The 27324-nt window shown below is 53.5% G+C and overlaps 1 protein-coding gene across 3 annotated transcripts in view; it reads right to left on the bottom strand.

The window, feature by feature from the left end:
• Positions 1-649: 649 nt before the first annotated feature.
• ATP9A (ATPase phospholipid transporting 9A (putative)) overlaps positions 650-27324 on the bottom strand; it is a 130785-nt gene continuing 104110 nt past the window's right edge. For all 3 annotated transcript variants that reach the window (XM_023251092.2, XM_019826353.2, XM_006929657.3), the window contains exons 16-28: positions 24975-25067; positions 23832-23915; positions 22297-22467; positions 19963-20061; positions 17525-17614; positions 17259-17403; positions 16375-16439; positions 14899-15054; positions 11303-11367; positions 9360-9468; positions 8648-8705; positions 6283-6486; positions 650-5025 (exon numbers count right to left, since the gene is read on the bottom strand). In XM_023251092.2, coding sequence (XP_023106860.2) covers positions 4889-5025; positions 6283-6486; positions 8648-8705; positions 9360-9468; positions 11303-11367; positions 14899-15054; positions 16375-16439; positions 17259-17403; positions 17525-17614; positions 19963-20061; positions 22297-22467; positions 23832-23915; positions 24975-25067 — 1476 coding nt within the window. In that variant the 3' untranslated portion in view covers positions 650-4888. The remainder of the gene's footprint in view (positions 5026-6282; positions 6487-8647; positions 8706-9359; positions 9469-11302; positions 11368-14898; positions 15055-16374; positions 16440-17258; positions 17404-17524; positions 17615-19962; positions 20062-22296; positions 22468-23831; positions 23916-24974; positions 25068-27324) is intronic.

Here is a 27324-nt window from a genome sequence, read left to right as displayed (position 1 = left end):
GCGGACGTGTGCAGGTCGTATCGGGGGTTCTCAACCGCGGTACCTTCGACATTTGGGGTCGAATGACTCCACGTGGTGGGGGGCTGTCCTGCGGCATCGCTGGCCTCTCATCAGGCCCCTGAGCACCCCACCCCGACTGTGACAACCAAAAATGCCTCTGACACTGCCCCAAGTCCCGTGGTGGACAAAAGCCCTCCAGCTGAGAATCACTGGGTGAGATTAATAAAATATGTCCTCTGCTTCCTACACAACAGCTTAGAAACCTCTCCTCCCTAAAACCTAGGTGACTGCATTCCTAAATCTTACTTGATTTTTTTTTAAAGGTGTCCAAACAGATCAAGGACTACATGTGTATCAATCAAATCTGAATCCTATAGAATACTTTTCTCCTTTTTCCTATTTATATCGGTCACCTTTTGAAATTCTGACATGTCTGGAGTAGACAACGGTACAGAATAATAAATAACGCACGGGTTTGGGATGGGCTTTTTTTTTTTTTTTTTTTTGCCAAAATCCAAATAACTGGAGAAACAGTCCTTCCCTTTTTGTACCATGAGATACACACAAAATAGGAGCGTTATCATAAAAAGCCTTCATTTTGACACCAGAATTCCTGTTTCCGCACAAATTAAAATGATCCCCAAAGGCATAAAGTACACAAGCTTTATTGGGCAGCAGCAATGAGCCATGTTGGCACACAATGAAAGGACAACCGGTCAGAAACACGCAGGATCACATGTGCATCATCACGGGATCGAGGATTTAAATCATCTGGGAGTTCCTGCTAAATTAAAGCATCCTGTACCAGAGCTTCCCGCTAATGAAAGAACGCTGTCCTGGTGGATATGTGCACGGACGAATCGACTAATGAGGAGGCCGCCGGCTCCTAGATGAGTTTACGGCTAGCCCCCCTGCAACAAAATCATAGAGTGGCCACCAGTTTTGTTTGCTAATACCGCGTCCCCCCAGGAGTCTCCCCCCCCCCACAAACGCAGTATCCACTGACGTTGCCCAGTGACGTTAACAGCCGGCACCCCCAAGCACGCGGTGACAGAGAAGCCGGATCCGCAGGAACAGCGCCATGGCGTGAGCAGACGCCGCGGAGCGCGAGGTCTCGGGGACGCTGCCCGCACGGTGGCAATGCCTCTCGGTTCCCTTCCGAAACACAAGACGTATTTTCCCAAGATGAAATGAACATCATTAATGGAAATATCTTCCAATAAGCATACGTGGCAAAAGGTTTCACATGAAAGGAAGGGGGGAGAAGTAAAACCTGTTATATTTACAAGCTCCTTTTATGTTTTTTGATGACAACAAAGCTGGAAGTGACGGGATTTTGATGCAAATCAAGTATCTCATCAAAAACTCAGGTCACACACACACACACACACACACACACACACACAAACACACACAGAAAAGATTAAAGATAAAAACAGCTGAGAGGTGTTTGTCTTCAACAGGATGGCGCGGAAGCACGTGTAGGTCCCACTGGCGATTTTGGCAAAGGTTTAAAATGCTGCCCCATAAAGGCATGAGGGCTTCCCATCCCCACCCCAGTAAAAACAAAACAAAGTATAAAAGCAAAAATCTGGAAAAGGAGAAGAGGCCTTATTGTGTCCATTCCCAATGAGCACAGAACTCAAAATACATTCAGAAGTTGTCAGTGTGACCTAAGCTTTCAGCAGAGAGCACACGGAGGGGAGCAGACACGGGTACCGAAGCCGACTGCACACAAAAGGGCTTAGGAAGGGAAGCTGGCCTGGGGCCCGGATGGGACACCACCAACAGCGGGACACATCCCAGCTCGCGGTCTCCCGGCTCCAGGTGGCTGCGAAGGTGGTTTGCTCCGGTGTCTAGATGCCCCCGGGGACGCCCCTCCTTCGCTCTGTGGCAAAGTCCGCTGCCCCAAGCGGCCGGAGATGGTGCAACCAGACCCCCCTAGCACCACGGGCAACACACACGTGAGCATGTGCGCCCTCCAAATTAGGACCCAAACTGTCAGGCTTCAGAAATTACTGGAACGGAGACGCTTGTCTGGTCATTTTCTTAGAGGAAGGAAGGGGCGGGGGGAGGAGAAACCGAATGGATCCCGTCATCCTCATGCGCGCACAACCATCACCAAAAGACAGAACAAAAATAATCATAAGATAACACAAGTGCTAACCAGGACACAATACCTAGTGGTGTCAGAGGGCGGGGGTGGGGGGTTAATTTTTACTTTGAGGAGAAAGGTTTGAATAGCACTGATTGTGTGCCGTGGGGCCTCCGGCCTCAAACCAAATAGGCTGCCAGAGACTTAGGTCCCACTGAGGTCCAAGGTGAGGGGCAGGGGTCAGTGGTGCTTCCTAAATTCCTTCCAGATTGGTAAACCGAGAGAAAGGTTAACGGGATCCGTCTGCTCAAGCTCTAAGAACTCAGGAGGTTCCTGTTTTATCTTCCCCACAACTGAGATAATCCACATGCACACGGGTCCTCTGCTGGGACTGGTCTGACGGGTGCAGGTAAGGATCCTGTACCCTCAACCGACTTGAGGCTCCTGCCCTTTGGGGCTCCAGAGTTTGAGAAGCACATGCATCCCCAGACACCCGACGACCCCCGGCAGGAGGAGGGAGCAGGCTGCCCACTGATGGGGCGGCTCCACAGCGTGGGGGTCGGGGCTCCGCTTGGGGTTTAGGTCCCTCTGGCCCCCGACTGCCTCCGCCGGAGTGCAGCTGGGATGAGAGAACAAGGTTTGCAATGGCAAAGACCAGCACCCCTCCACTTCCAGGCGCGGCTTCTTCGACAGCTCTCTTCCTGGGAGATGTCAGGTGGCATCTCAGGCGTTGACTTCAAAAGTCAGCTCACACACCTGGATCGAACTTGGGACTTGAGGGGGGAAAAAAACAAAGCAAGAGACCGTCTCCCTGTATCTGCTGGGAACGTCCAAAATTTCCTCACAGCGCTTCTGGCAAGACCTACCTGCAGAAGCCATCGCCTGTCTGTGAACAAGGCCAGGTTCAGGGTTTGCAACCTCAGATCAGAACAACTTAAGACTTACAATCGGACTTCTGAGGAGACAGATCAAAGTATGAACCCCTGAGCCCAAGGCTCCCTCCTCTACCTTTGAAACTATGTAACATCACTCAGACAGAAGTCAGACCCACTCAATCTTTCCGGCTGAAAGGTCCTATTCCTAAATAACCACTCATTCACGGCGACCTATATTCCCTGCAGATCCTTCCGGTGTGGCAGAGATGGCTGGAACAGAACGGCCGAAATACTGCAAAAATGCAGAATCTTAAAACAGAAGCAATGCCAAGAGCCAGTTTACCCAGTGCCTGAAACTTAGTATCATTTTATAAGGGCTTAAAAGGGCAACATAAGTACATGAGCATATGGAGAGTGCTCCCAAGGCCAGGAACCGACGTGCCCGCTCCTCCCGCCCCCAACCCCCCAGCCGCAGGCTGAGCGTAGGGCCGTGGGCGCGGCGGCCAGGCTGGAGCTCACGTCTCTGAAGCACGCACAAGAAGCGTCATGCTGAAGGGCTGAAGGAATTAACCACGGATCCGAGATCGCAAACAGTCACTGGAAGATCCGCCGACTTAACCCTGATGGCACGCATATGTGGCACCGAGTGACTCGAAAACCCAAGAATGCCTTGCCCCGCCACGCCCAGCGCTTGAAAACTCCCTTCCCTCCGCGGAAAAGAGAAGCCACAGCTTTATAAGAAACACACGTGCGGGTACGCCATCCCGGTGGGGGAGGGGTCTCCACCGCTGGCGGCCTTCCAGCAAGCTCCCCCTGGAGATCTCGAGAGGCAGCGGAACGGAGCCCCGACCCCAGAGCCGGCAGCCTGGGCCTCCTCCTCCCAGGAACTCTCTGCTCGAAGCTGCCGCCAACGAAGGGCATGGTTATGATGCCTCTGGCTTGGCCATTTCATCCTCCTAATGGGAAACAGATTTCTGTGGAAGCCGAGAGCCCCCAGCCCTGACCTTGCACTCTGGACTCAGGAGGCCTGAGCCGTATATGCTACATTGTCTAAAGAATTAGCCGAGTCTCTTATCACCCTGTCGACACATTTAGGAGCCGTTTGGTGGCACCTCTCCTGCTAAAACAACTGCTGAAAATGTCTGAGGGGTGTCCTCAGATGGCCACAGGCTTTGTAATTGTTACCAGGTCCGAACACAGCAGGGTAACACCTTTGAAATTCTTTTACGAGGAGGCAGGTGGCGCTAACTCGGGCGCTGTCGAAGCTGAATCTGACGCAGGAGAACAGAGGGGATTTACGGCTGGCTCGCTCCGCCCCGGTCCGCTCTGTGTCGCTCTGGGAAGGCAGCGTGGCTTCGGCAAGCAGAGCGGCCTCGGGCGGGGTGGGTAGCACTTCGGCCGTGCGATCACCGTCTGGGTCACTTTTGACCAGAGTCATGGCCTTTTCCCGCAAACCTGTAGACCGCGAGCTTGACGCTTCTCCACAGCCAGCTTTTTCAGAGCGAGAAAGACGCGGGGAGCACACACACGTTAGGACTGTTTAAAACAAAAACACAAACAAACCCTTCTACAATCCGCAGCCGGACAGAAACTTCTATCACACGACACCAGAATCCCAGTGCTCGGAAGCTCGCACGGTGACCCACGTATAAATGTGTTAGCCGAGCCACCAGCTTTCACGTATACACATTCACTTGAGGCTGAGTCATCCGGGGCTCGAGCAGGCCCCCGCGGGCACGTCCCAGGAGCCTGCCCCGTTGAACCAGCCTCGGGACTCTGCACATTCAGCCGCTTCGCGTCCAAACGGCACGTGGTAGCCATTGCCGCGAGATCCACAGGTGGCGCTTAAAAAAGACGCAACTTGAACTCTGTCCACCGGGAGGGCGCAGAGGCCGCGGTGCCCTCGGCCCGCGCACGCCTACGAGGTGAGCTTCGAGTAGCTGGGCGGGGAGAACCGTCTCCGCAGATACTTGAGAACGTACAGGGGGAGACAGCTGACCAGAGTGATAACGGACACCTTCCACAAGAATGACAAAGTGGCGATGAAGTACACATCTGCAATGCAAGCAAAAGGGAAGACGGCGGTGAGCGGACGGAATGTTCCAGAAGGCCTGTGCAGCTCAGGAACTGCCAGCATAGCTATTGGGCGGGGGGAGGGGGGGCGCTGCCTCTCCTCACTGACACATGGCCTCCTGGCACCGGCCCCTTTCCTGGGCTCCGTCTCCAGGGCTGGGACTCTCCCCACTCCCTCCTCTCTCTGACCTGTGCCTTCACTGACAGTCACTGAAATGCTACTTCCAACACCAGGAAAAGAAAACTACGGGCAGAAACAATTCTTACAGGTGTTTCTGATCTGGAATCTGACAGCTGGCGCTTTTCTTTGCAAACCCCGCCTCCCGAGAGCAGAAAGGCACTGTGACACCAGACGTGTTTTCCCCCCGCCTCCGGGATGGTCACCAAAGCCCAGGACGGGTCGGGTCTGAGGGCGGTGCAGAGCGGGAACCGGGTGGCCTAGGGGGCTTCCACTGAGGGACGGACGCCCGCTTCCGCTGCAGGACAGTGAGCCCGCGGTCTGGAGGGTTTTGAGAGAGCAGAGCACAGCCCGCAGCCTTCCTCAGTAGTGGAGTGGACACCACTTCTGGGGCACAGATGGGGAGCGTGTGGCTGGCACGGGCCATGGTCCCACCCGTGCGTCTGCCCAGCCAGCCCGTGACAGCTTCCTGAGGGCAGAGCTCGCCACCCCCAAGCCACTGAGCACACAGTAGGTGTTCACAAAAACGCATTCTGAGAGACTCTCAGGACAAGTGTGAAACTAAGACTTCAGTAACCGGATGTTCCTTTCACCTTGACCAAAACCTTATGGAGCGTTTGCTGATGAACACGAGACCTGATCAGAGACGCCTTCAGGGGAAGGTGGAGTTTCTTAACCTACCGATAAGGACAAATCCTGCGGGACTTACCATTTATTCATGAACAAAACCTGGATGTCCGACATCGCATTCGCCCCCCAGAGCCCGGCACTGTGCCCGGCTCCCTCGAGAAACCTACCAGGTCTCTGTCGAATTCAACGGAACCCCCTTCTAAGTCACTTAGTGCAGTGTGTTTTTAAAAGGAAACACTCCATTGACCTTGTGCCCACCAGCCTCTGTTCCGGGAAGCTGATCCACAGGTGCTATGTGCCCCACGGGGACACCAGTAAGAAAATGGTGGCAGCTAAGTGCCAAGGCCAGCTGGACCAAGACCCCAGGATGAGAGCTGGGGAGGGGGCCCCTGGACCTCACTGCCCGGCTTCAGCCACAGAGCGGGTCTTACCGATGAACTCGTGGAGGAACACCAGGGAGGCGATGTAGCAGGCCAGACTGAGCAGCTCGGCCACGGTCATGAGCCAGTGCCACGTCTGGATGGTCAGGGCCACCATGAGCAGCTCCGTGAGGATCAGCGACGTGAAGGAAATGGCCACGATGTGCACGAACTCGGACTCGAACAGCAGCAGGGCCCCGTACATGATGGTGCTCCCTGCGAAGGCAGACGGAGCCGGTGTCCCCGCACAGCCCTGCCTGCCCGCAGCTGCCGCCCCTCCCGCTGCCCTCCAGAGCCCCCTCGGCCTGGGCTCCTTTTCCTTTATTTTCCATTTAGACATGAAAGATGGCAGTTGCTAAATGAGGTTGATGAGTGAGGTGTCTCGTTCTGACTTCCTATTTTCTCTTTGGACCTTACGTCATAAGGAGTCTATAACTGCCGGGGAGAAGAAAGAGAGAGAGACAGAGGGAGAGACAGAGGGAAGGAGGGAAGGGGAGAAATGGAAAGCGGAAAAAAACAAAAGAGAGGCAGGAGAGAGTATCTGGAGTGGGTGAGACAGGAAACAAATTTAAATTTAAATACACTCTTTAAAATAAGAGGTAAGCAGTCACAAAAAGGCATATTCCGCTTCCAGGAGGTACCTAAACTAGTCCCTTTCATGGAGACAGAAAGGATAATGCTGGTTCCCAGGGGTTGTGGTGGGGAAGGGGGAATGGGGACAGAGTTTCTGTTTTGCAAGATGAAAAAGTTCTGGAGATCTTTCCTTACAACAGTATAAGACTAGAGATGTGCAATGTAATTCACACGCATGCACATACTGAGCACTCGCGAAGTGTACCCTTAAAAAGACGGTATTGGCAGATGAATGGATGAAGAGGATGTGGTGTATGGAGACAGGGGAGTATTACTCAGGCATCAAAAAGGAGGCGATCTTGCCATTTGCAACAACGCCGATGGAACCGGAGGGTATCGTGCTAAGCGAAATACAAAAACTGTATGATTTCACTCATATGTGGAATTTAAGATACAAAACAGATGAACATAAGGGAAGGGAAGCAAAAATAAGATAAAAACAGGGAGGGGGACAAACCATAAGAGATTCTTAAATACAGAGAACAAACCGAGGGTTGCTGGAGGGGTTGTAGGTGGGGGATGGGCTAAATGGGTGAGGGGCACTAAGAAAGACACTTGGGATGAGCACCGGGTGTTATACATAGAGGATGAACCACTGGAATCTACTCCTGAAATCATCATTGCACTAGATGCTAACTTGGATGTAAGTTTAAAAAAAAAGATGGTCAATCTTAAGTCATGTGTTGTTCTACGCCCTAATGCCCACAACACACACACACACACACACACACACACACACACAATGCCAGAGGTAACCCAGAGACACTCAGAGCATCCTGTACCTATGTACCTATAAGGAGGCAAGAAAGGAAAGCGGGAGAGGGAACGGATACGTGTCTCTCTAGCACAGCAGAAAAGCAGATGGATGGTGCTCACGCACAGCTCAAATATCCGACAGCACAAGAATATTACACAGAGGAAGGGCCAGGAGATGCTCAGCCCCAAAACTCCTCAAGCGACTGCCCATCGTGCCAGGGGTTCAGGATGAAGGGGTGAAATGGGGCTTCAGTGCCCCTGATTTATGAACTTTCACATACAAAAGGTGGCTGCAAAAATCAATGCGTATATAATACTTTGACGTACTTCTTCAAAATCCTCCCCCCGATTTTTTTTTCACTGATAATTTAACTTCCTGCCAACAATTTTAACAGTATCTACACCTATTGGTTGCACATGCCATCAGTAGGACCACCCCCCACAACACACAATGTATATTTGTAAAGTAGACGTCTGTACCTGGGCAGACATAGATGGATATTAAGACCACTGCACAATTACATATATTGTAAAACACGCATAAAAATAGAAATAAACACCAACAGGGGTTTTGGTATTTTCTCCTCCTACACTTAAAAGGCATCCTACAAAGTCTCTCTGCAGTCTGAGAGACCCTCCCTGGAGGCCAGTGAAGCAGACACATTTCTCAAAAACTATAAGGACCTCAGAAAAAGTATCAGAACATTCCAGAAAGCAACCGCTTTTTGTTACAGTGGCTTGCACACCCCAGCAGGTTGTGATTGGTGTTCGTTGTATTTTTCTCTGAGTCTGTCTCCTGAAGCAGACAGCACCTCCTCACAGATCTATCACCGTGCTGAATGTTCTGGTCCTTACAAAATGCCGGGTAGGGCCCCCCTTGGGGTGCACCGTCCTGCCCCTTAACCCAGTTTCAGGGTTCCAGCTTCTTCGTGTTCTACAGACAACAGAACCCCCAGCGTAACCCCACAGCTGGTGTGACTTTTCTCACCTTGATAGATGCTAATCAAAACCCATATTAAGAAGGTCTTGTAGGACAACGGTCTTCCCTAAACGAGAGAACGAGAAAGAGCAGGTTATGGTGTGTGGCTCACCCAGGGTGTCAGCTGCCCCACGCTTCCCTGCCACCAACAAGACAACCTGCCTGTTTTCATCAAAAAAAAAAAAAAAAAAAAAAAAAAAAAAAAGCATCTCGCACATGTCTGGACATGTTTGAGAAATCACACGTTTAAAAGACAATTGAGATGCGGTGGGAATAAATCTGCCCTTTAGTAAAACTCCCTGAAGACAAATAAACGAAATCATACACACACACACACACACACACACACACACACACACACACACACACAGTTTTTAGAAGCATACACAAAAATGCTTCCAGGAGGAGACACGAGCCTCAGTGGCAGAATGGAACTGTCAGGGGCTCTTTTTTTTTTTTTTTTCAGTTTTTGGTTGGTTAGTTTAAGTTTTCAGTTTACATATTACTGTACAGTTTAATATTCTCTAGGAGCATACATATGGCTTTTTTAAGAAAAAAGAATGTAAAACCGCACTCCTTCCTCTCAAGAAAGCCGCCACCAGTTCAAATCGTTGAAATCCGTGTGTTCAAACCGGAAATGGAGGGTCTGTGTGAAATGAAAGTAGGGAGAGAGGGAGGAAGAAGGGGAAGGAGGAGGAAGGGAAGGAGGAGTTCACTGAACCTTGAGAAGATCCTTGTAGAGCTCAGGATACAGCATGGCAACTTCTGACTTGACGTCTTTGTCCAGGACCAGAGAAAATACGGGAAACATGGTGTAAATGGTGGAGTACCTGGGGGAGAAAAGCCACCGCAAGTGAGACCAGCCGATGGGAAAGGAACAGTCTGCTTCTCCAGCCTCTGGACCCCATTCCCACGCATTTATTCAGGCACTACTCACTAAGTGCCCATTACGTGCCAGGGCTGGTTTTAAGGACTGGAGATTCAGATGAGAAACAGAACACCTGCCCTCGGAGAGCTATCCTGCTCATCTGTGAGCCAACAAAGTCGGTAAACTACACTGTGTGTTGCAGGTAAGTGCTGGGAAGGCCACTGTAATGGTAGGACAGGGAAAGAGCCGTGGGGTGGTATGATTTTTTAGAGTGGGTGCCCAAAGGTCGTGACAGTTGAGTAAACACCCATAAAAGGTGAGAGGCAGCCGTGCCCAAATGAAGGGAAGAGCATCCCAGGCAGAGAGAACAGCACGTGCAAAGGTCCTGAGGCAAGGACCTGTTTGAAGGACAGCAAGGCAGCCGGTACAGCTGGAGCTGAGTGAGTGAGGGGGAGAGAGGAGATGGGAACTGAGGGGGGCGAGGGGTCCGCGGCAGGCCACACGGAACACATTTCAGGGAGCCCCTACGTTCTGGCAGGTTCTTTCATTCTTCTAGGACCTGACAAAGGACAGTCCACGTTTCCAGTTAGAGGCAGGCATGGGGCGCCTGGGTGGCTCAGTTGGTTAAGCAGCCGACTTCAGCTCAGGTCATGATCTCAGAGTCCGTGGGTTCGAGCTGTGCTGACGGCTCAGAGCCTGGAGCCTGTTTCGGATTCTGTGTCTCCCTCTCTCTCTCTGACCCTCCCCCGTTCATGCCCTGTCTCTCTCTGTCTCAAAAATAAATAGACATTAAAAAAAATTTTTTTAATAAAAAATAAAATAAAATAAAAATTAAAAAAAAAAAAAGAAGCAGGCAGAATTCTTTGTGAGACTCTCCCCGGGGACCAGCCAGCCTTTCTGTGCTTCCTGCCTCCTCACAACCAGGCGTGTGCCCTACACACGTCTCTATCTAGGACACGTGTCACCCAATCCACCTACCTGGGTGACTCGAACACTGAGAACATTCTCTGAAGGATCAAAAGGAACGTCATGAGTTCCGACTCAGGAATGGGGGTGGAGCCGATGGCAGCAAATGTCCATGTGACCCCTGACAGGTCACTGGCACACAGCAGTCAGGCTCTGCTAGGGACATCTCCCGGGACAGCAAGGCTCTGGCCCGCCCGAGAGACCCAGCAGCAGGACATTCTACCGGGTCCACGTCAGGGAGGGTACTTTCCAGACCCGTCTTTCCCCTTTTTCTAAGACCCCAATGAAATCACTGAGTCTGGGAACCTCTGATCTTGCTTTGGTCGCCATCACCAATAAGCTCGGACGTTCATGGGCAAGCATTCTCCCTCCTCCAGGTCCAAACCGCCAAGCGCTGTGAACCACAAGCCCACCGAGCTCCACTTTCTCGGTCTGGGTATAGGCTGAGCCATTCAAAAATAAAAATCCGGGGCGCCTGGGGGGATCAGTCGGATGGGCGTCCAACTTCGGCTCGGGTCATGATCTCACATTTGGGGCTTTGAGCCCCGTGTGGGGCTCTGTGCTGATGGCTCAGAGCCTGGAGCCTGCTTCGGATTCTGTGTCTCCCTCTCTCTCTGCCCCTCCCCTGCTCATGCTCTGTCTCTCTCTGTCTCAAAAATAAATTAAAAAAAAAAAACAAACCAAAAACATTACAAATAAAAATCCAAGTTAGGTTCTCAAGTGCATCCCGGGCAAGTCGGGGGCTGAACAGTCAAGACACAATGTTTCTTCTCTGTGGATTGTTAGGGAGGTTTCATAAAAAGTTAATAACCCTGCATAGCTTTCCTTACCCAATGATGAGGAATCCTTGGTAGAGAGGAACCGATGCAAAGTAAAACACAGAGGAAAAGACAGCCTGTGCCAACGAGAAAGGAAGATGTTACCAAGAATCACTGACAAAGGCCCTACCTTTATATAATAACAACACCCCACCCTTAACGAAACGTAAGCTTTACTGACACAGTTGTGAGTGCTTTGAGTAAATCAGCTCATTTAACAATTACAAGCACCTCATGAGACAGGTACTGTTGTCATCAACCCCTCTTTACAGAGGAGAAGAGTAAGGCACAGAGAGGTTAAGTGACTCGCCTACAATCACACAGCTCACGAGTGATAGAGCCAGGAGTCGTTCCCAGGTAGTTTAGCTCCAGAGACCACGCTCAGCCCCCTTGTGAGCACTGACTGAGTTACACAGGCTACACCCAGGGGCGCTCTCTCCGTGACCTCTGTGAATCTCCAGAACCACCCATGAGATCAAGTCCTAATATCGCCTGCCTTTCACAGACGGGGAATCTGAGCAGGTAAACTTCACTGCAGGGTTAAACCCAGCTCTGTCTCCACAGCCCGCACTCCTGACAGCTCAGAAGCACCGCCTCTCTGGGCATGCGCCCAAGAAACAAGTTAGCAGAGGTATGGAAACAGACACAGAGACACCTGCGCCATGAGGATGGGCACCCGTTACCCCGGAGGGCGGGGTTACAGACAAGGCTTCCCTTCTCACGTGACACCTTTTACAATTTTGGGAAACTTTTACGAAGAGCCCACAACCAGGAACACCTTTGCAATTAGACAAGAGCAGCATTTCCAAACCTTCACTGAAATGTCTACTTCCTGGTTTGGAAAATGTTAGCTACTGGCAGTGAAAAACAGGCTGGGGAGATAAAATCTGACTTGATGCTCTGTTAGGTCCTTCTCTGGACACCTACAGGCTAACAGAAGGAAAGTGGCCTCAAAGCGAATTCCTGTGAGCGGAACACCAAAAAGAGGCCGGCAACAACTGAAGGCTTTTCAAAGACTAAGTACAAGAGGCGGAGGCAGGCTGGCCATCAGCAAGGGTATCTCACTGGAGCACCGCTCTGGGTGCTGACCTGGCACGGAGCTCCAAATGCAGGTGCCACCCAGGACCGCGGTTCTGGGCAGCCCCAGCTGCACCCCCTGGTCATATTTCAGAACTCAAAGGTGAAAGCCACCTTTCAAATGACTTTTCACCCAGGCGGGGCCGTGGCACAGAAAGGACGTTTGTAAAAAAGTCAAGAATCTGGTGCGTAGTTTTGCAAATCAAGGTCAAGAGCCTCCTTCCCCTAAAAGGGCCTGGCTGGCCAAAAGCCTTCTTCATCTTGGAGAGAACACTTTAGGGAAAATAAACCACTGTGGCCACATCTATCAAAGAGAACAACGTCAAAGTGCAGTCCTAACAGGGACTTGCTCTTAGCCAATCACTTTCAGCACAGTGGACAGGGGTGAACGCATTTTCCCACAGCACAAAGAACAACTTCTCATCCTGGAATTTTTTTCTAAACTGAGGCTCATAGTAACATACAGACATTACTGAAGTCAGCTCATCCAGGCCAGCTCTTGTGTGCATGGCCACGGACAAGCTGATTAATCTTCCAGTGATTAAATCATAGTAATATCCAGTGTGATTCATGAGCTAACCTAAATTAAAAGCACAGATGTGGTCTGGGGCGCCTGGGTGGGTCCGGCAGCTAAGCGTCCGACTCTTGATTTGCGCTCAGGTCATGATCTCACGGTTCATGGGTTCGAGCCCCGCATCAGGGCTCCGTGCTGTCAGTGCGGAACCTGCTTGGGATTCTGTCTCTCCCTTTCTCTCTACCCCTCCCTGGTTTGCATCTCTCTCTCCCTTTCTCTCCGCCCTTCCCTGGTTTGCAGGCTGTGCGTGCGCTCTTTCTCTCAATAAATAAATAAATACACTTAAAAAAAAAAGTACAGTACAGATGTGGTCTGATGAATCATAACAGCTATTTTGATCATGTTGATAAAAATCACTTGAAGGCTTCTATGCTCTCAAATGCAACAGATACTGAAAACATAAAATCAGGGGCTCAGCGGTTCAGTGTCCGACTTCGGCTCAGGTCATGTCTCGCAGTTCATGAGTCCGAGCCCTACACCGGGCTCTGTGCTGATGGCTCAGAGCCTAGAGCCCGATTCAGATTCTCTCTCTGCCCCTCCCCTGCTCATGCTCTCTCTCTCTCTCAAAAATAAACATTTAAAAAATTCAAAAAGTTTTTAAAAAAGAAAGAGGAGGGAGGGGAGGCCTCACGTGCACTTACTTGGAAAGGCAGGATGTCTTTTATGTTGTGATTAAGCTCCTTTCCCACAGATTAAAATGTCCCCTACGGTACACATCTCCCTGTTTCGTTTTGATTAACAGCGGTAAGGATGCCTTCAGCACTCGATGCCTTAGAAAACTCTGCTTCTCAAAGTGGCCTTGGCCGAGAGGCAAGACACATCTTACCATCCCCATGTCACAAATGGTAGACTGAGGCCCAGAGGGGGAAAGCGACTTGCTCAAAGTCTCAGAGACACATAGTGGGGGGGGTCAGAAAGGGAGGTGGGTGTCAAGACACATCACCCCTATGTTCTCTCCGCTTAATGGGGGTGTTTTCACCTAAGTGTCCACGGAGGAGAATCAGTCAATAGAGTTTCAACACCCAGAATAGTTTCTTTCCCACCCTTTGGCCTTCCTCCCAGTATGCACTTAATTGCTACAGCCTGATGACGGATGTTTAAAGGAGCCGGGGAGACAGGAGGTGGGAAAATACTCTAGAATCTTTTTGTGAGAAAAAGATGGGCGCGAGACGTTATTCCCGAGAAGACGAACAATCGCGGTAACGGAGCTCCACTCCCACCTGGGATGGCGGGAGGCAGAACTGTGATATCAGACGCCCCCCAGGGCCATGGGCCACGCCACCCCACCTGGGAGCCCCCGCAAGCGGAGGCAGCACCGGCCTCCCCGTATCGAGGGCACCCAAGGAGACACCGTGATGAAGAACACGGGCTCTGGAATCCCCGCGCCAATGCAGTCTAAACCCCCGAGGGACCCTGCGGCACGTTTCTCCCTCTCACTTAGCCTCAGACTCCCCATCTGTAAAATGGGCACAGGCGACTGTGAGGACCACGTGAGCCACTTGCGTGGCGAACACGGAGTCTGATGCCCAGGGTACAGGAAGTGCTCAAGAAAAGCAAGTTATTCTTCGGCGGTTCTTCTCTGCTGGCCCTCATTTTTGCATTTGGAAAAGCCGGGACCAGCACTGACCTCTCTGCATTTTTCTCTCTGGCAAACTGATCATAACACCTCTGGGCATTTACACCGCATCTCCTTTATGCCAAGCGCTGGGCAGGCACTGGTGTTAAATGCCTGCATCCGCTCCCCCGCAGCAAGGATGGCCCGCACTGTCTGCGGGGGAAGGATCTGTGACAATCCAAGGTCAACCCGGTTTGGGATTTAAACTCGCCGGGTGGGAAAAATAATTAAGTCAAGAAAGAAACTGGCCAGGTGGGGTAACGGCTCCAAAGCACAGCCTCGTTCCCGGGCTTTCTCCAGGACGGCCACGTGGCCCGTGCGGAGGTCCCACCGCCCACCCACCTGCATGGTGCTGATGCAGAGGCTTCTGTGAATCACGAACTGGCTGAGGGCAGCTGACCGCTTGTAGCTGTTCCGGCCGTGCACCATGAGCAACCGGCCAAGGTGCTTGAACTGGGTGATGGAGAAGTCTGCAGCCAGGGAAGCCTGTTTTCCTTCCTAAAATCCAATAAAATTGGGCACCGTCAGGAGCACCAGAGGTCAAGGCAAACACATTTTTTTCTCTTTTAATTGAAAAAAGCAAGACGTTGTAAGGAGATCTTTGGAAAACTTCGATAAAGAGCTTCTTTGGTTTCACGCTGCACTCGGTTGGTGGTCCAAGACTAAATTTGATTTAAAAAGAGGAATGTATTTAAATAAAAAACATTCTGAATCACAGATCGTGATAATTCGGAGGTCAAATGGATCTGGTATTAAGCCTCTGGGGGGGGGGGGTAGGCCCACCCCATAATGTGTACCAGAAGCAAAGAATCCTCAGAGACAGGCACTCAGACCCTCGAAGTGAAATGGAAGCCTGGGGTGGGTGGGGGGCTGAGGCTACTAACGATCCCAAACGGAATATTCCTGAGCATACAACTTTGCACATTCACAGAAGTGCCACCGTGGAATGGAATTCTCTAATTGGAAAGGACGCATGATGGATGCCACTAAGGGGCCACACCTGCGTTAAAAGGGCCCGTTCCAGGAACATCTCAAAGATCACCGAATCCTGCAACTTCGAATAACTGTCAACTGGATGAGCACCACAAAACCAGAAAGGGTGGAGAGAAGAAAATTTTTAAAGCGTATGCGTCAGCCCAATCCGTGAAGCTATGGGACCTAACGCACAGGACAGCGCCTCCGGCCCTCCCTCAGGCCTCTGGACTCTTACTTCACACACAGTTCCAACAAGCCTGGTAACCAATGTTGCCCGTAGCCATTTAGAGGTCACAACTCAGGACAGAGCCAACTCTGCGGGACAAGCACACGCGTGACAAGGGCAGGAAACAACAGCTGCGTCACAGCACACGAGCTTCGTGAGACACTGCAGCTGCCGAGGCCTCTGAGCCACACACTGTGTCACCTCCCTCCACGACCCCCCAGACCTTAGCACGGGGCGTGGCGACCGATGCTTTTACGGACGCTGCAGCCACCACGCAAAAGCCTGAAGTGCATTCACTGTGCCCTAACAACACAGCAAAACACTCTTTTTTTTCGTTTTTAATTCAAGTTTTGACACGCGGAAAACCAGCATCGTCGTCCGTAAGATACGGTGACACGGACCTCCGACCCCCAGGTAATAACGCCAGGCAATTCCGTGACGTGGTTCCTTACACTTCGTCGTTCTAATCTCGAGTTTTCAGAAGCGTCAGAGCTGTGTCTCGAGGGAAAAAGAAACTCCCGCGAGGGAGGCAGAGCAGCCCTCGGCATGGCAGCCCCACCCCCAGCACCCACCCCTCCACGGCCAGCAGCACCCCACCCCCCACAGCCCGCACTCACCTTCCCCTCGACCCCCACACCGCAGTCGGATTCCTGAATCATACTGACGTCATTGCCTCCGTCACCTGTCGGCCACACGGGCCGGAGAGAAAAGCCGGGAAATTGGGCGGAGGTGAGAAGCGGGACCCCGCCACGTCATTCTTACTTTGAAGACTCGCGCGTGTCTCGCCATTCGCCGAGGGCTCGCTAAGTGTCCCTTCTGCACGGCTCCACGTAATTGCTCCGACACCCCCCAGTCTCACGGGCGGAGGAGCTGAGCGTCAGAGGGACAGCGGGTGACTGGCTAGAGTCCGGCCGCCGAGTGGCAGTGGAGGGGGGGGGTCGTGTCCACGCCTCACCGCTATCTACGACCACCACACCCCTGCCTGTGGGGCGCGTGGGCCCCACATCACATCAGCAGCAGTGACCCACGCCGCACTTGCTCAACGCACACCGTGCCCTGTCGTAAGCGCTTTCTGAATCCACCCCTTTCCACCCTCACCACTGGATGAGTGCTTATTACCCCATTCTACCAACGGGCAGACCGAGGCTCGGACGGACGCCCAGCGGGTAAAACCAGCTCAGACTGGGAACCCGGGTCCCCTCCACGGCGTGCGGCCTCCAGCCCTCGGCTGTGCTGCCTCCTGCATCACTAGCAAAGGAGGAGCAAGCCATGGAGGAAAGCCCTAGAACACGCTTATCAACTCTAACCCAAAGGGAAATACTAAAAAAAATAATAATCATAATCATATGAATTCCGGAGCCCGCGTCGGCTGGGGGAAAGGATCATGACCCGAGGAACATGGCCTGGGGAATCTGAGTTGCAGCAGGGTCCCCGTTACCCTTACAAAGCGAATCCACGTGCCAGCGGGCCGGGGCCGGTGGGGGGCGGGGGCGGCACCTACCTACCGCACAGGTGAGCTTCCCCGTGCGTTCCTGAAGCAGGCGCACGATCTGGGCCTTCTGGGTGGGGGTGCAGCGGCAGCAGACGACAGCCGGGCACTGGCAGGCCAGCTCCATGAACTCGTACTCGTAGTACTTGAGGCAAATCTGGGAGGGGAAGGCGGGCGGGGGGGGGGGGGGGCTGTCAACCAAGGCCGCGGCCCCCACCAGAGCAGGGAGGGGCGCGCGCTCCCCGGGAGAGCCCGGCCGGCGGGGGCCCCGCACCCACCTCCAGGGAGTCCCCCGAGATGACCAGGGCGCAGTCATGCTTCCTGCGGAAAGCGTTCAGCTCGAGGTGGGCCTCACTCCGGTTGGTCACCTGGAAGGGAACACAGGCGTGGAGGGGGCCCCGCTCTCCGGAGATGGAAGAACAACAAACAGTGGCTTCCTGAAGCCGGTCCGGAGACAATGGCCACCCCAGCCAAGGACCCCTGCCCCTCCCCTGCCGGCAGACCCAGAGCCAAATTCAATCCTGTTTGTTATGATTCTGTGGGAATCGGGAGGGCCTGTGCACCAACGATCACCTTGCATTTCCCCCAGGACGGCTGTGACCCACAGCATAAAAACAGGAGCTAAAAATGACCGTACTTTCATTGAGTGCCAGGCACCGCGCTAAGCACTTTTCGTGGATCGTCCCCACTGACCTCGCCCAGCAACCCTACAAGGTGCGCGACGGCCACGGCTGGACTCCACACGTAAGGAAATGAAAGCGTGGCGAGCTGTGTGAGCCCCTCTAAAGCCACACACCCAGGGGGCCGTGGGGCAGGCGTCAGCAGCCAGCATCTGGCAGGGTGGCCAACTTTTCTGTACTAGACCAGATGTCAAACAGGCTCTGTGGACCCTACCATGTTCGTCAAAACTACTCAACTCTTGGGGCGCCTGGGTGGCTCAGTCGGTTGAGCGTCCGACTTCGGCTCAGGTCACAATCTCGCGGTCCGTGAGTTCGAGCCCTGCGCCGGGCTCTGTGCTGACGGCTCAGAGCCTGGAGCCTGTTTCACATTCTGTGTCTCCCTCTCTCTCTGACCCTCCCCCGTTCACTCTGTCGCTCTCTGTCTCAAAAATAAATAAACGTTAAAAAAAAATTAAAAAAAAAAAAACACTACTCAACTCTGCTGCCATGGCATCACAGCGGCCAGAGGCAACAGGTGAAAACAAAGGGGCATATCTGTGTGTAAATAAAACTTTATTTACAAAAGCAGACGGTCACACGGGCTGGCACCTGTAACCCCTAACTATACAGAATGCATAGAATACAGAATATAAAGAACATACGGTCTGTCCTTGTTATTTCTAGTAGCTACACTCTATGAGGTCACTGTGAACACCGACTTAACAAGTAACTATCTGTTCGTTGCTCTTGTAGGGGGAATACGGGGCCAGGTTCCTGTGAGCCTCTGGCCACAGTATTTTTGTCAATCAACACATAACCTTGTTTTATATGTGTTTCCGTTGAAAGACATCTTTTAAAATAGACTTTTTTTTTTGATTCATTAACACTGAATTCACAACTAATAGCACTGTAACTCATGCCCAAAGGAAGGTGATCCAACACACATACTCTCTCCACAAGGCTCATCATAGCCTTCCCGAGCTCAGCAATGCTAGATGGCACTCCAGCACTGTGATGGGGAGGGGGGCATCTTAAACAATGAAATCACTAACACAAAAATGCAAAAAAAAAAAAAAAAAAGGCGGCACTAAGTAGATCGGGAACTGGGCTTCTGTGCAGCACGAGAGCGGAGAAGGCAGGGGATCGCCTTGTTTGACCTCAGCTGGGAATGATGCACACATCTGGCAACCACAATTTCTCGCTGCTCTGCACATGCCCACGGAGGACTCTGAAAGCACCCTGAGCACTGGTTTGGGGGTTACCAATAAATTTTAGTAACTAGGTGAATTTGCAAATATGGAGTCCGCGTATAATGGAGACCGACCATATGTGCCTCCACACGATGCTGTTTGTGCTGTTGCCAGAATGGCTGCGTCTCCTGAAGGCTCTGCGTGGCAGGGACCAAAGGCGGGGGCAAGGGGACATTCCCACCGCACGCGGAGCCTCTCCACTCACTGGGTATGGGGGCTCCGACCTCAGGAGCAGGACTGCTGTGTCCCGCCTACAGAGTGGCACTCACCTCCCCACCCGGTCAGGCCAGTCTTGGCTCCTGGCCTCAGGGCACCTCCTCATGCCTGCCCTGTTGAGGTCAAGTGCTTGCCACCAGGGCAAGAAATTTCTCGCTTGCCCACCCAATATACCTCCTTCTAAAGGCTCCTAAAGGTTTTCCTTCAGGAGGGCAGACAGCCCAATGTCTGTGATCCGGAATTTTTTTCTCATCCAAGGACTCGGCCTTCAAGGCTTCAGTGGAATCTGGACTCGTGTGTGCAATTTCACATGTGTGGGCTCGTCTGCGTCCTTCGTCCTGACTGTGCTTTTTGACAGCTTCTCAAAGGGACCGTGACCCCCGCCAGGTTAAGAACACAGCAGTAACAAGGTGCTGCTGAGCCACCCCCAGAAGGAATCCTGTAGCCCCACCTGGGTCATTCAGTAATCCCACCCAAAGCAGTGCTGTATGTTTTCCCCTCTATACTTTAGGGGCCCACTCAAGGTCATGAGGTCACAGGGCAAAACTGCAGCGTCACCCCCACGAGGCCCCAACACAGAGAGCACCGTACCAGCCGGAAAACGTGGATGTCTTGGTTTCTGGTCACCAGATGTGCATTCTTGGCTGTGCATGTGGCCGTCTCCAGCTTGTCCCCCGTCAGCATCCAAACCTGGAATCGCAGCACGGGGGGGGGGGGGGGCCTCCTCTTTGTAAGTGGTCAAGGCCAGCCCGGAGCCCTTGTCAGCCCCGGTCCCCAAGAACACCGAGCTAAACTTGATTCATTCCATTTACCTCGAGGCTCCCGGTGTCCCCAGCACAAACCACGGGGATACCCCACTTGGGGGGCTCGAGGACCCCCAAGCGACCACTGCTGGTGGCAGCAAAGGCTGGTACGATACTTGCAGAGAAGCACTTGGCCACGTGCTTCAACAGACACCACGAAGCTTGGCCTCTGACCTCATAATCCCCCTTCCAGAAATCTCTCTTAAGGCAATAAATAATCTCAAAGAAGGGGAAGGCGGTATGGGGGAGGGGTCACTTCCGGGTCCTACAGGAAACACTGATTTCTCACGTCGCATCCGGTCTCTCTACGCGGTCGGTTAAGCCAACGGTCAACGCGCCAGGCTCCTCCACACCTCCTAAGACGTCATTCTGCATTTTGCCGCCGTGAGCCCAGAGAGGGGAGCGGCTTGCCCCAAAGCCACACAGCTAGTTCGGTCCCGACCAGGCCCAGAATCCAGGTCTCCCAAGTGTAAGCGGAATACACTTCCTGCTCTGCTAAGTCCACACATCAGCCGTGTGTTCTCCCAGAGTCACTGGACAAAGCGCATGCTGGCAGTGGGGAGGTACAGGAAGGAAAAGAGCAACGGTTTCCCAAGCGTTCACCGTGCTAGGTACCCATCAAACACGGTCCACGTTTAGCACACGTGGCCTTCACGGTAACTTTATAAGGCAGGACACGGAGCGCCGAGAAGCCACTTGCCAAGGATCGCCGAGGCAGTCGGCGGAGAAATCAGATTCCAACCCAGGCAGTGAGACAGGCGGGCCCTTCTGGGGCCCTTGCCCCTGGCCCGGCCCCTGGTGGCTGTCAGCCCCTCCTCTCAACGTCCCATCTGCCCATAAAGATAATATCCTTTTAAGCGACCCCAGCTTGGTGCCAGTTTTCAGGGTCTGCTGTATGAAAGCAAACACCGGGGACAGAGCTGGGAGGCTCAAGTTCTAGAAACCCATGGAAAGTCATCGGTGCACCACATGACTGACGTCCCACGTGGGGACGACAGGGGGGCACGTGTGGGTAAGTGCCCAGGCCTGAGCCCTAGGACCTTCCTGCCTCGCCTGGCCCCGCCTGCTGCCTCTGGGAAGGGGCTGAAGTAGCCATTGTCCAAGTTCCGACACGTTCCGGCCCGTGAAAGAGCTTTCTGCTAGACCGCACCTACAGAGCCCCTGGACGCCTCGCCCCTGTGCTCCCTTCCCCCTCCCGTCTGACCAGGGAAAGCAGAAAGTCCAGTCCACAGTGGGAACAAAACACCCCTCCTTCTGGAGACAGCGGCCTCGGGGAGGAGCAGCTGAGGATGAAGCCAGAAGCAGGAACCAGAATATTCCACGACCCGGAGAGAAGCGGCCTCAGAAGTTGCCAGTGACAACGTTAAGCACCAGCCCTTCCGAGTTCGGACGGCTCTTCCGAAACTGGGACGTGGCTGACAACTCCCTCGCCAGGGACCAGGTCTGGGGGCCAAGGACACGTGACAGAACCCGGTTCACGGTGAAACGTGAGCCCTCCCCGCTTATGTGGCCGGAGCTCGGCCCCTACGGTGGCCCCACTCACAGGAGCCTGTGCCGCGTACTGGCAGGGGGACGCAAGGGAGAGCTGCTTCTGGGCAAACGTGACACGTTTCCAGGAGCTTCCAGCCAGTCAGGCTGCTCGGCTGGGGTCCTCTGAGGCATAGCCTGCTCCTCCGACGCCCTCTACTGGCCTCTCCGGATGAAACTACCGGATTGTCAGGTTGGGTTTTTTTTCTTTGTCTTTTGGACCCCAAACAGCGTAATAAATAGGGCAGTTTGAGGTGTGGGCGGTCACTCATTCACCCAGAACAGCAGCAGACGGTTGGCCGTCCAGTCACTCAGCGAGAAGGTACTGAACACCCCGAGCATCTGGACACAGCCTGGCCCTTCGGGGGGCCCGGTGTGGCCTTCGGGGCAGGGCTGGAGGAGCGGGAGGGACGCAGCGGTCCAGGTGAGACAGGGCTCTGGGTCGCTGCCCATGCACTCCGCTCCTCGCTCCTCCCTCGCTCCCCCCACCCCCCTCCCCTCCTCGTCTCTACACCCGCGGCAGGATGATTCTGAAGCTCGCTCCCACGAGGCGGCGGCCGTTTCAGCGGCCGGGTCCCGGGCAGGTGCTCCCTACCTTGATGCCCGCGTTCCTCAGGGTCTCCAGGGTGGGCCTCACGTCCGCCTGCAGCTGGTCCTCCACCCCCGTGAGACAGAGCAAGCCCATTTCCATCTCCAGGCTCTCGATCACCGTGGCCACTTTGAGGGAGCGGTCGTGCACGCTCAGCTTGGCCTGGACGTAGCGGGCCTGGGACACGGCAGGGGACACACGGTCACTGCTGGCGGTGGGGAGGGGGCCGGGCCGACCGCCGTCAGGAGTAGGACACCAAGGGGGGACCCCGGCGCGTGGCTGGACCTCAAAGGGATGAACCGAGGCTCCCAGCCTCCTTCCAAGTTGATCAGCCCAGACCTCGGACGGGCCCTGACTCCACCCTTTCCTCGACACTTACCTGGCTGTGCAACTTCCAGCAAGTTGCTCGACTTATCTGAGCCTTAGCTGTTTTCACCCAGGAAGCGGCAGTAACAGCCCCCACCTCGCTGGGTTGTTACAAGGACTGGTACCCTCAAGATCTCCCACACACAACGTGCACTTTGTGACCAAGAATGCCCGATCACTGGGTTTTCTGAAGACGAAGTCCCACCTCCAAAGACCACCGACCCAACCCTTCTGTTTAGCCACTTTCCAGGGGTGGTAAAGACATGGAAGAAAATCAAGAATCCCCTAAGGAGCGGATTCAAACACATGCCTTTAAACATGAAAAGACAGTAGAATTTATCAGGGCCGGAACTCTTGCTAAAGAAAACTTTACAAAGAACTCGAGCACGTGGAAGAGACACCATCAAGCACAGCTTCTCTGGGTGAAGCATGACAAGGACCCCAGAAGCCTGTCCCCAAACACCTGTCTCTCCACTTGGCTTTGTGCCAGGCCTGGGGATACAAGGGCCCTTCCCCTCAAGGAACATGCAATCCGTGGGACAAGAGGACGATAAACCAGGCCTATTTACGCTGGAGCCCCTGAGCCGTGAAAGTCAACGATCTAGTTAAACTCTTTTTACGGCTCAAAAAACCGAGGCCTCCAAGGCGGTGATTCATTTCAAATTTTCCAGAGGGTGAACTATGTGCCAGTGACCACCCTAAATGTTAGGATGTGACAGCAAACCCGACTGACCGCCTCTGCTCTAGAAAAGATTTTATTCCCGAAAGGAGGTATTAAGAAGAATGTTCGATGTAAACATATAAACGAGTCCATTCTAGATGGTGATTAGTGCAGTGAAGAAAGCTAATAAGAGGGGTGGTGGACGGCGAGTGGTGAGGTGGGGCTGCCTTAGATGGGGAGTCCGGGAAGACTTCTCAGAGGAGGCGGCATTTGAGCAGAGACCCAAAGGAAGCGAGGGAGCAGGCCAGGGAGGTCTGTGCAGGAAGGGAGTTCCAGGCAGAGAGAACAGCAAGTGCAAAGGCCCTGGGACAGAAGTGAGCCTGGGGTGCTCAGAAAGGACATCGGCATGGCTAGACCAGACTGAGCGAGGGGCAGATGAAGAGGAGATAGAGCCAGAGAGGGGAAGACGTACGGAAACTGCAAAACACAATGGAAAGACCACAGGACCACTTACCTCAAAGTCTTGATATTGCTCCTCTGCTAGAGACTTCTTCGCCACCACGAGAACCCGCAGTCCTTCTCGGGCCATGTTTCCACACTGAAAAGCAGACCACAGTGGGTGGAGAGCCACACTCAGGGCCTTGCCTCCGAGCCCCTGACTCTCGCGGAGGAAGGCTGGACGCTAACGTGGACAGGCCCCTACCAGGGGCAGAGACAAACCGGCCAATCCAAACATCGCTTTCCCCTAAAGCAACCTTCCCTGAAGCAGACCTTCGAAAGGGAGATTGCAACACGGCAGCCTGCAGGCCAACCATGGTCTACGCATAGGTTTTCTTTGACGGGCAAGGTACATGTTTCAAAAGCTAAGTCAACACTGTAAGACTTCACAGACAAACCTGGATGTCTGGCTTGTTGGGAAAAAACCAAACCTCTGACACAACCATGCATGCTCTCCCAAAAGACCACAGCCAATGATGGATGAAAAGCGGCTGCTTCTACGTATTCCCAGAAAACAGCTGTCAGGTGAAGAATATTCCGATAGGCTTAACACACAAAGTGCGACCCTGTTGGAAAGACTCCCCCCTGGCCTGTTTTATCTGACTTACCCGCCCAGCCCCTCCTTTGAGTTTGCAAACCCTCTACCTGAAAATATAACATTACTGAATGGAAACTGTGCCTCCCCCCCCCCCCGCCCCCCGACCTGGAGCTGAGAGACAAAAGAAAAATGACCCAACAAACCCAAGAGTTTCTTCTCTCCTTGCTGTGGCCAATTCTCCACATCACCAATCAAGATAGGCAGCCCGTGACGCGGACCCTCAAGGATCCCCACCCTCCTGCTACCTGCCCTCCAGCCAAAAACCAGTGAGGGGCGGACTCCTGAGCCTGGACGTGGGCCTTGCCCCGCTTGAACCTTCAGATGAGACCCCAGTCCCAAGCAACTGCTTGAGAGACCCTGCAAAGGACGGCCGGCCAAGCTGCGGACAGAGGCCTGGCCCACAGAATCCATGAGAAATAAAACTGCGTCGTTCTAAGCTGCTACGTTTGGGGGTGATGTGTTACACAGCCACAGACAATGAGCACAGAGACCCGTGTTACCACACCACGCAAGGCCTCCAAGACATGCCCCTGCGGCTCTCGCTCCCCACACCCCACGTACCTCTTCCTCCAGCCAGTCATTGTACTGCACGATCCCAGCCATGACAACATCCGCTCCCTTCATGTAAAACGTGATCTCTCCCGTTGACTCGTCCTGGGAGGGGGGGGGGTGTGGAATGAATACCCAAGAGGAACACCCGCTTTCTGCTCCAGTGCCCACCTCCCATGACAGATGGCGTACAAACTCAGCGGACGCCGACGTTTTGTCACTTGGCCAAAGATAAAAAGCCAGAAGGGGGCGGAGGGGGGCGCGGCGCTCACTTGGGGGCAAAGGCCACAGAAAATAGAAGAAAACTCAAAGCGTTTGGAAAAGCATTAAATGAGGAAAGAAAGATCAAAAGGATTTCAGAAGTTTGTGTTTAAAGTTATTACTATCTCAGCAGAAACAGACTCGCACGCTGTAAGATCTTTTTTTTTTTTTTAAATGTTTATTCAGTTTTGAGAGACAGAGACAGAGCGTGAGCGGGGAGGGACAGAGAGAGAAGGAGACACAGAATCCGAAGCAGGCTCCAGGCTCTGAGCTGTCAGCACAGAGCCCAACGCGGGGCTCGAACTCATGAACCGCGAGATCACGACCTGAGCCGAAGTCGGATGCTTAACCGACTGAGCCCCCCAGGCGCCCCCGTAAGATCATCTTTATTTTTTTTATTTTTTTATTTTTTTTCAACGTTCATTTATTTTTGGGACAGAGAGAGACAGAGCATGAACGGGGGAGGGGCAGAGAGAGAGGGAGACACAGAATCAGAAACAGGCTCCAGGCTCTGAGCCATCAGCCCAGAGCCCGACGCGGGGCTCGAACTCACGGACCGCGAGATCGTGACCTGGCTGAAGTCAGACGCTTAACCGACTGCGCCACCCAGGCGCCCCCAGATCATCTTTAATTTACACACAGGACTGCCAGGATCACCCAACTGTGGTCTACCCAAAAAGATGGGGAAGTAAGGTACTTATCCCAGAGCGGGGTTCTCAGTTTTGGCATTGTTCACATATGGGCTGGGGAATTCCTTGCCGTGGGGGCTGGCCTGTGCATTCCAGGACCTTCTACAGCATCCCTGGCCAGTCCCCACTAGAGGTCGGCCACACCCCCAGGGGGACAGCCCGAATGTGTCCAGACATAAACAAATGTCCCCTGGGGAGCAAACTGCCTTCACTGAGAACTGCTAATCCCGATCATGCCAGACCCGTGTCTACTTGAGGACTTGCAAGCCATCAAATGACCCAGATTTTTGTTCACACTGACCAGCTTTTCGGGGGGGGGGGGGGTAGATAACACCACGGCCCAGGCGTCGGAGGCTTAGACCCGACACCGGCTTTCAGCTGTGTGCACTCGGGACCTGCCGCTTCTTTTCTCTAAGCCTCAGTTCTCTCATCTGTAAAACAGGAACAACTCTTACCACGCAGGCTGTTGGGGCTTAAACGAAGTCACCTACACAGAGCACGCAGCCAAGGGCCAGACACACAGAAAACGCCCACTCAGCCTGATCAGCCCGCTAGGGTGACGGTAACTCTGCGCGTCCCTCAACCGCACTGTGTGTGGGGACCAAGGCCTCGCCCAGTGGTTCTCAATGGAGGGGATTTTGCAGGGGGCAGTATCTGGAGACCTTTTTGGCTGTCACAACGAGGGGGTGACTACTCCTGGCATCCAGCGGATAGAGGCCAAGGATGCTGCTGAGAGTCCCAGGGTGCACAGGACAGACACAACCAAGAACCATCTGGCCCCAGTGTCAACAGCACGGAGGCTGAGGAGTCCTGGCTTCAAGGAACAATGGCTCTGAGCCCTGGTTCTTACTCTGTGACTCCTTCCTCGGGAACTCCCACCACGGGGGGGGGGGGGCCTGGGGGGGAGAGAGGGGTGAGGGAACAGAGCATGGCCATTACCACCTCATGCCTCAGTTTTCCTCCCCCGGGAAAGCCCCGAAAGCCCGCCTGTGAACGCGTTAACTAAACATGAAATAAATACCCAGGGCCAAATTAGTGGTGCACGTCTCCTTCTTCAGAACAGCTTTCCAGGGCCCTCTCATCACTGATAATCTTTGAGAACTACATGCTTGCTCACAAAAGCGCCCGCCGGCCACGAACAGGCACCTGGGTCTCTAAAGCCAGCAGCAGCCCATGCGTCACCTCTGACGGATCCCACACACCCACGCCTGCTTGTGACTCGGGCCAGAGAGAGCCGTGGGGTCTGAGCACAGAAGCATCCCGGGGCTTTTTTCCCTCTTGCCTCAACCCGAACAGTGCCTGACAACAGAGCCGTAGGAAATAGCGTCCCCTCCCCAGTTTCCTCTACTGCGAAGGGCGCTCTGGAGGGCGCGGGCGGCTCGTCCAATTCAAACACTGCACCGACTGTCTCC

The sequence above is a fragment of the Felis catus genome, chromosome A3 (genome assembly GCF_018350175.1).
Source record: "Felis catus isolate Fca126 chromosome A3, F.catus_Fca126_mat1.0, whole genome shotgun sequence".
In the NCBI taxonomy this organism is placed as follows: Eukaryota; Metazoa; Chordata; class Mammalia; order Carnivora; family Felidae; genus Felis; species Felis catus.
This window is presented reverse-complemented; position numbering and strand designations above follow the sequence as displayed.